The sequence below is a fragment of the Acomys russatus genome, chromosome 29, assembly GCF_903995435.1.
Source record: "Acomys russatus chromosome 29, mAcoRus1.1, whole genome shotgun sequence".
NCBI lineage: Eukaryota > Metazoa > Chordata > Mammalia > Rodentia > Muridae > Acomys > Acomys russatus.
This window is the reverse complement of record NC_067165.1, coordinates 17,955,720-17,964,516: the sequence shown is the minus strand read 5'-3', so window position 1 is coordinate 17,964,516 and position 8,797 is coordinate 17,955,720. Positions and strand designations below refer to the sequence as shown.

At 45.7% G+C, this 8,797-nt stretch overlaps 1 protein-coding gene across 2 annotated transcripts in view; it reads left to right on the top strand.

Moving 5' to 3' along the window:
• Nucleotides 1-4,033: 4,033 nt before the first annotated feature.
• Nucleotides 4,034-8,797, top strand: part of Ndufs5 (NADH:ubiquinone oxidoreductase subunit S5) — a 7,924-nt gene continuing 3,160 nt past the window's right edge. Inside the window, exons 1-2 of one of the 2 annotated variants that reach the window (XM_051171388.1) lie at nt 4,034-4,136; nt 6,986-7,203. In XM_051171388.1, coding sequence (XP_051027345.1) covers nt 6,988-7,203 — 216 coding nt within the window. In that variant the 5' untranslated portion in view covers nt 4,034-4,136; nt 6,986-6,987. Of the gene's footprint in view, nt 4,163-6,985; nt 7,204-8,797 lie in introns of both variants that reach the window. The other variant, XM_051171389.1, reaches the window with a different exon arrangement.

Here is an 8,797-nt window from a genome sequence, read left to right as displayed (position 1 = left end):
CCTACCTGTTTTTTTTTTTTTAATGTGAGTTCAAGTTCCAGGCACTTTGCGGACTGTGGTATCTCCCTGGTCTGTACTCTAGAAGCAAAGTTTAAAGTCAACTGAAAATCAGAACAGGATATGGCTGGAATGCTGAGATGTGTGCAGATCCAGTTCTGATGTCCCAACTATCTGGGCTCATACTCACCCCATAAAGGACCAGAACCAAAAGCTTAAACCAGAAGCCTCCAGTCTGGATTAGGAAAAGTATGTTCAAAACATAAGGTATTTGCATATCTTTTCACCTTGAGACATAAACATTGTCACTACTAAGCTCATGCCTGAGAACTGCAATCAAGATACTAAGGGGGGCGGGGCGGGCGTGGTGGCGCACGCCTTTAATCCTAGCACTTCAGGAGGCAGAGGCAGGTGGATCTCTGTAAGTTGAAGGCTAGCCTGGTCTACAAAGTGAGTTCAGGACAGCCAAGGCTATATAGAGAAACCCTGTCTCGAAAAAACAAAAACAAGCAAACAAACAAGAAAAGGCAGGGCTCTCTTTGTATCCCTGGCTGTCCTGGACTCACTCTGTAGTCTGGCCTGGAACTCACAAAGATCCGCTTGTCTCTGTCTCTGCTGGGATTAAAGGTATATACTCCCACTGCCCGGCTGAGGGTGTCCCCCTTTACCCCCACCCCTAGGTGTCTCCTTATGTAGCTTTGGCCAGCCTGGAACTCAAGAGATCCACCTGACTCTTCTGCTGAATGCTAAGATTAAACGTGTGCATCACCAAGCCCTGCCTCTTAAATGTTTTTGTTTTGTTTTCGAGAGAGTGTTTCTCTGTGTAGCCTTGACTGTCCTGGACTCACTCTGTAGACCAGGCTGGCCTGGAACTCACAGCTATCCACCTGCCTCTGCCTCCTGAGTGCTAGGATTAAAGGTGGCATGCGTCACCACCGCCCAGCTGCCTCTTAAATGTTTTAAGTTAATAATTTTGTTTTGGACTCCATTCACAGCTCCCCTGGGGCACATGTGATTCCAGTTCCAGGGGATCTGATGCCTCTGACCTCAGGTACCCAGACAACAGGTGCATACACATAGACATGCATAGTTAAAATAAGAGACAACCCAGCTTCCAAGATTATTTTTTTAATGCAAGAAATGGTTTGTGTGGTGGCGCACGCCTATAATCCCAGCACTCAGGAGGCAGAGGCAGGTGGATCTCTGTGAGTTCAAGGCCAGCCTGGTCTACAAAGCGGGTCCAGAACAGCCAAGGCTACACAGAGAAACCCTGTCTCAAAAAAACCAAAACAAAAACAAAAAAGAAATGGTTTGTATACTTTGAGCAAGGTTGCTTGCACTTGTGAAGCCAACATTGGAACAGTAGAAGGATGCAGGATGATAACCACAAGCTCAAGGCCTGTCAGTTATTCAACGCTCTCAGAAGCATTGGTATGAGGCTGGGGAGGGGGCTCTGAGGTTAAGAGCACTGCTCTGAGGTGGAGAATGAGAAAATGCCATGGAAAACACTCCACATCCTTAGGACTCAAAATGCGTGTGCACACCCGAACCTGTGGACACACACAAAAGATTTAAAGTGGGATAAAATGGTAATGATAGTAACTGGATGCCTAAACTAGATTGTAATGATTTCTGTGTAACTACAAGGCAGCTTCTGTGCCCACTCTTGGACTATATGTCTGGGCAGTTACTCAGCTATTCTAAACCAAAAATACTGGCCTGGCCTCCATCCCGCCACGTGGCCCATTACCTGCCGCCGGCTTGTTCCGGCACCTGCTGCTTCATCACGGTCCTCTCTGGTCCCCACCTGAAGTCCCGCCTAAACTCTCCGGCCCAGCTATTGCAGTTCAGCTCTTTATTTGAGCAGTCAAAAGGCGATGCTTTATAATTATGACAGGACCGAAGTCCAGCCTGTACTCAACTCTCCCGGCACAGGAATCAGCATTCGAATATCCAAGGGATAATCGTTACCTGGTGCACCAAACATCACTCCCACACCTCGGAGATGTACTGCACACGCAGTACCCACCTTTTCTTTTTGTTTCTATAACATCCTGTAATGCACTTGTCTTGGTGACTCTTCCACTACTGCACTGAGCTCTTTGTATCACTGTGACCTATTACCTCATCTCAACTGAAGTACATCTGTACTCAGCACCAGCCTAGGACTCCCCTTCACCCCCAGGTCAAATGCATGAAGCCCTCTCTAGGCTCTCTCACAGTCTAGTGAACAGAACGGCTTTGTTCCGTGGTGTGTGTGTGTTAGGGAAGGCTCGTCGGCCCCAGCAGCGTCCCTGTGATAGATTTAATTTTCTGACTCTGTAATAAAGTTATTTTTGTTCATGAAACCAGACTCCAGTGTGTTAATTTATGGTGAGAATGAATGTTATCAGTGTAATTTGTATTTATTTGTGTACTCGTGCCTTTGTTGTTTTTCGAGACAGGGTTTCTCTGTGTAGCCTTGGCCATCGTGGGCTCACTTTGTAGACCAGGCTGGCCCTTGAACTCACAGCAATCCGCCTGCCTCTGCCTCCCGAGTGCTGGGATTAAAGGCGAGCGCCACCAAGCCTGGTTCATAGTCCTACCTTTTAGGAAGCCTAATTTTTCAAGTCAAGAGGCAGCTTGGGGTTCAGACAGGGTCTTCTGTAGTCCAGGCTCCTGAGGATGATCTTGAACTTATCCTCCTACCTCCACCTCCCAACTGCTGAGATTACAGGTTTTGCATCGCCACAATACCTATTTTTCCAATGTGGCTCTGGGGATGGAGGCCAGCATTCTACAAACCGAGTCATTCCCAGCCTAAGGGAATATTATATTCCCTTAGCCACACTAGGCTTAGCTTGAGCATGTGAGACCTCAAAGCCTGCCTCCACAGTGTCATACTTCCTCCAACAAGGCCACACCTACTCCAGCAAGGCCACACCTCCTAATAGTGCCCCTCCCTATGTGGCCAGCATTCAAACATTTGAGTCTAGGAGGGCCATTCCTACTCAAAGCACCACACGGATCTTGGGAATTTTCTCCAGAAAAAAAATTTTTTTGTAACCCAGGCTAGCCTTGATCTTACCAGAGACCCTCCGGATATCAGCTTTCTGATTGCTTTGATGCAGATGTCAGATGCAACATCAAAGAACTTTTTTCTTTTCTCTTGTTTTGTTTTGTCTTGTTTTTTTCAACACAGGGTTTCTCTTTGCAGCCTTGGCAGTCCTGTAACTCTATTTGTAGACCAGGCTGACCTTGAACTCACAGAGATCCACTTGTCTCTGCCTTCCAAGTGCTGGGATTAAAGGAGTGTGCTACCGTATCCGGCCAAAAAACTTTTTTTTTTCATCATGTCACAGTATAAATCAGTCCCTGTAGCAACTCTATAGCTGTTTGTTTGCAACTATGTAGCCGTGGCTGCCCTGGAACTCATAGAGATCCACCTACTTCTGCCTCTCACCTCTGGCATTTAAAGGCGTGCACCACCACCCTAGGCACTATTGTCTTTCTTTTAAGATTTACTTTATGCATATGAGTGTTTGGTCCGCATATATATATATGCACCACGTTTGTGCTCCTGGTGTTGCGGAGGTCAGAAGAGGATGTTGGGTCCCCTGAATGTAGAGCTACACCAGGGTTCTCTGCCAAAGAAACAAGTGCTCCTAACCTCTGAGCTGTCTCACCAGTCGGCTATAACGAGAAACAAGCAAGGAAAAAGGCACACACGTTGTGGGTTCGTGGCTCACGGGCATAACCATTACATGCGCTTGGGGTGAGGGAAGCAATATTTTTTTATAGCGTGTGACCTTGGTCAAGTAGCACAACAATCAGCTGTCGGTGACAGTGCAGAGCGAAAACTCACTACCGGCTCAGCGCCTGAAGACTAGGTCAAATTTCAGCTGTCATAGTCTGGAGGCGGGGCTACTGGATGCGCAGGCGTACATCGCCGTGCTTGATTTCCACTGTTCCCGCCCCTGGCAAGTCGGCTTGCGGCGTCGTGCTGTAGATGTCGCGCTGCGGGCGTCCTTTACGGCAAGCGTCAGCGTCTCCCCTGAATCCGGCGGTCGTGAACTGCGCCCAGGGAGCGGACAAGGGCACTACTGCTGTAGTTCGGTAGGCGCTGCTGTGTCTGCACAGCCGAGGAGCTTCGCTAGGAGGTCTCCTTGCCAAATTTCCTCTCGCTGTGGGTGACCAAGGCTCTGAGCGTGTCCTCCCGTCTTCCCTTCACCCTACAACTAGGTCCCCGCCGGCCCTCCAGGCTAACTCCGCCCTCTGCCGGACTCCTGCCGTGGCCTTCTCCCTATACCCTGACATCCCGCTTTTTTCTTTTTTCTTTTTTTCCTTTTGTTCTGAGACAAGGTTTCTCAGTGTAGCCTTGGCGATCCTGGGACTCACTCTGTAGACCAAGCTGGCCTCGAACGCAGTAATCCCCCTTTTTCTGCCTCCTAAAGGCATGCGCTACCACCCAGGCTACACCTGATTCCTATCTGGGTCCGTAAAGCCCCGTGATTTCGGTCCCCATCTTCCTGAACCCTCTTGCTTTCTTCCTTTTGTGCACTTGGCTCGGCTGTCGCCGTGTCGTGTGTGTGTGTGTGTGTGTGTGTCAGAGCCATCCCTCCAGCCCTCCTTCCTTGAATTCTTACACTCAGGTTTTTTCCCAAGTTCTTAGTGTGGATCGCCAGTGCTTATGATGATGTTTCCCCTATTAGGCTGTATCATACACAATAAATGAGTCAAAGAATGGGAAGGAACTTTATAAATTAAAATACACCGCTAAATTTCTGCCTACAGGATGTTGTGTGTTCTATGCTTGCTTTCCAGTCAAGCAATTTTACCATTTGGAATTATTTTGTTCTCTATTAACATTCTTATATATTTTCCATATATTCCTTTTTCTCAAAGTCTGTCCTATTCAACTGAGCACCAGAATTTACCCATTTCTTTATAGTTGTACATAGAAGTTGTTTGAAATGTCCTGTTTTTTGTTTTTGTCTTTCATTTATTTTTAGCAGTTACTTAGCATCTGGTCGAGTTTGATCTCAAAGCAAAATTCAGTAGGGAAAACATACAAGTAAATAGTCTGTTACAGCAATGGGCAAAGTTCTTTTTTAAAATTTCAGTTTTGAATTATGTGTGGATGTGTGACTATGGGCATGTGAGTAGCTGCTCCACGAGGCCAGAAGCATCATCTCTCTCTGAAGCTGGGGTTATAGTTAGCTGTGAACCACCCAACATGGCTGCTGAGAATCAAAAGTGAGCCCTTTGCTAGAGCAGCATGCACTTTAAACCACTAAGCCATCTCTCCAGCCTAGGACAGACCTCTATGTAAGGAGAGACACTAGAGTCCAGAGAGCTGCTGAGAAGTATCATCTGGGTTGGGATGGAAACAATGTGTGAAATAATGTGTGTTTGATTTTTTTTTTTTAAGATTTTTTTTTTTTATGTATATAAGTACTGTCTTCATGTACCCCAGAAGAGGGCGTGGAATTCTCTTACAGCTAGCCACTATGTGGTTGCTTGGAATTGAACTCAAGACCTTTGGAAGAACAGCCAGTGCTCTTAATACCTGAGCCATCCCCTCAGCCCCCAGAATTTGATTTCTTTAAAAAAAAAACACAACTAGCTGGACGTGGTAGCGCACGCCTTTAATCCCAGCACTCGGGAGGCAGAGGCAGGCGGATCGCTGTGAGTTCGAGGCCAGCCTGGTCTACAAAGTGAGTCCAGGATGGCCAAGGCTACACAGAGAAACCCTGTCTCGAAAAACCAAAAAAAAGAAAGAAAACAAAAACAAAAAAGCAAACACAGAAATATAATGATGTGTTTTAATCCCAGGTATGGGGATATGGCTGTTTCCCAGCAGCTGACTATGGTTTCGCCAGCTGATGATAGTTTCTGCAGTTGTGTAATGGTTGGAATTCTGAGGTATTTGCAGAGGGTATATAAATACTAGGGCCCAAAGTGATGTGTGTGTGGGGAGGGTATTGTTGGTTGTTGTTGCTCTGTTTGTTAAGTAGTCATGAACAAAGAAGAAACAAAAAGAAGAAATTAGCTTTGCAGTGGTGGCGCACACCTTTAATCCTAGCACTTGGGAGACAGAGGCAAGTGGATCACTGTGAGTTCAAGGTCAGCCTGATCTACCAAGCAAGTCCAGGACAGTCAAGGCTACACAGAGAAACCCTGTTGCCAAAAACAAAAAGAAGAAATTAGATATTTTGTCAGGGAAGATCAAGCTGACTCCAAGGAACTCAAAGCCCCTAATCGGCAGGAACTAGTCCAACAATATTGTTGCCCCCCTTTGATCCCTGAGTTTATTCAAGGATCTCTCTCCTTTCCTCTCTCCTTTTATTCTCTTATCTAGTGTTAGGAGGTTGAAAAGGGTGGAAGGAAAAGTGTGGATGAGAGAAGAGCCCATAAAGTAGCAAACACTGATGACATGTGTGCTTACTTCATGTATGACATTTGTTGTTGTTGGAGTTTTTTGTTTGTTTTGTTAGAAACACAATTTTTTCCATCCTTGACAAAAATATCTTTATATAAATTTTTTAAAAATTTTAGTTTTCTTGTAAAAGCCTCCAGATTACTTACTTGAGAGAGGACCTGTCTAATAAAAAAGTTTGGGGGGGCTGGAGGGATGGCTCAGAGGTTAAAAGCACTGACTGCTCTTCTAGAGGTCCTGAGTTCAATTCCCAGCAACCACATGGTGGCTCATAGCCATCTATAATGTGATCTAATATGCACTGTATACATATTAAATAAATCATTAAAAAAAAATTGGTAATTCCAGCACTTGGGAGATGGAGGCAGGAGGGTGGGGAGATCGCGACCCTCCTTGACTACAGTAGTAACTTAAACACAGCCTAGCCTAGAGGAGATGCTGCCTCAAAAAAAAAAAAAATTTTTTTTTTTGATGGGAAGAAATTTGGGGACTAGGACTTTGCAGATGAGCTGTCTTGTTTCTCAGAAACATCTCATTCTATCGCACTCTTGTTTTACTTTTCTTTCACAGCCATGCCTTTCCTTGATGTGCAGAAAAAGCTGGGCATTAGCCTAGACCGTCACCTTACACACCAAAGTGTTGAGCAGCCCTTCAAGATTCCCTCTCGATGCCATGCTTTTTCAAAGGAGTGGATAGAGTGTGCACATGGAATTGGCGCTACTCGGGCTGAAAAAGAGTGCAAGATTGAATTTGAAGATTTTGAAGAGTGTTTGCTGCGGTACAAAACGGTGAGGAGATACTGGGTATGGGAGCTGAATTACTTTGCTTCTCCTCCCCTGTACACCCTCTTTGGGTCATAGTTGGGATTGAATCCTGGGCTTTGCGCATTTTAGGTAAGTGTCCCTTGGGCCGTCTGCAGTGTTTTCAGTTGGTCTTTGGACAGTGGCTTGCTCACATTAATAAGACTTTTGTAATGAGACAGTTGAGAGCCTTTGGATCTGAGGAGGGCCCTTCCTCCCTAGCATCCTTCCTCTTCCTCTCAGCCTGCCCTTGGCTAGACCCAGGAAATGCATGTGACTTAGGCCTTGTCTTGTCAGTAGTCTGTAGAATGAAGGGTACCCAGGGCTGGAAAGATGGCTCTTCCAGAGATCCTGAGTTCAATTCCCAGCAACCACATGGTGGCTCACAACCATATGTAATGTGATCTGATGCCCTCTTCTGGCCTGCAGGTGTACATGGAGGCAGAGCACTGTATGCATAATGAATAAATTAAATTAAAAAAAAAAAAAACAAAAAACCAAGTGTGTCAAGTTGAGAAAAGCCCACCAGCATACCTCCAACAGTGCTTCTTTTTAAAGTATTCTTTAAAAAAAAAAATTTATTAGGCTGGGCGTGGTGGCGCACGCCTTTAATCCCAGCACTCGGGAGGCAGAGGCAGGCAGATCGCTGTGAGTTCGAGGCCAGCCTGGTCTACAAAGTGAGTCCAGGATGGCCAAGGCTACACAGAGAAACCCTGTCTCGAAAAACAAAACAAACAAAAAATATTTATTTATTTAATGTATATGGAGTATTATGCCTACATGTACTGTATGCCAGAAGAGGGCACCAGATCTCATTGTGGATGGTTGTGAGCCAGCATGTGGTTGCTGGGAATTGAACTCATGACCTCTGGAGGAGCAGTCAGTGCTCTTAACCGCTGAGCCATTGCTCCAGCCCCCCCAACAGTGCTTCTTTATCTCACTGGCATAGCAATCCAGGAGGTCATCTTAGAGAAACTGAGCCATCTTTGCCATTTTTTTCTCTTCTTTCCTTCCTTTCTCCCTTCCTTGCTCTTTCTCTCTTTCCTTTTTTGTTTATTTGGTTGGGTTTTTTGTTTGTTTGTTTTGGGTTTTGTTTTGTTTTTTCAAGACAGGGTTTCTCTGTGTAGGCTTGGGTGTCCTAGACTCACTTTGTAGACCAGGCTGGCTTCGAACTCACAGCGATCCACTTACCTCTGCCTCCTGAGTGCTAGTATTAAAGTGTGCGCCACCACACCGAGACCTCAGGTTCCAGTGGATCCAACCCTCGCACACATTCATATAGGCCAAACACCAAATGTACATAATAAATAAATAAATATTTTAAAAAAAGATTCTCTTTCCAAGTATCTCTAGGTGTCTAGGTTTCTGTCAAGTTGACAAAAATCAACAAGCATACCTCCAACCACCTCTTTATCTCACTCACAGAGCAACGCAGGAGGTCATCTTAGAGAAACTGGGCCTTGTGACATTTTTTTTTCTCTCTCTTCTTTTTTTTTTCTGTCTGTGTTAGTTATCTTGGCTGTCCTGGACATTGTAGACCAGGCTGGCCTCTACAGGCATGCTCCACCATGCCCTGCGTTTC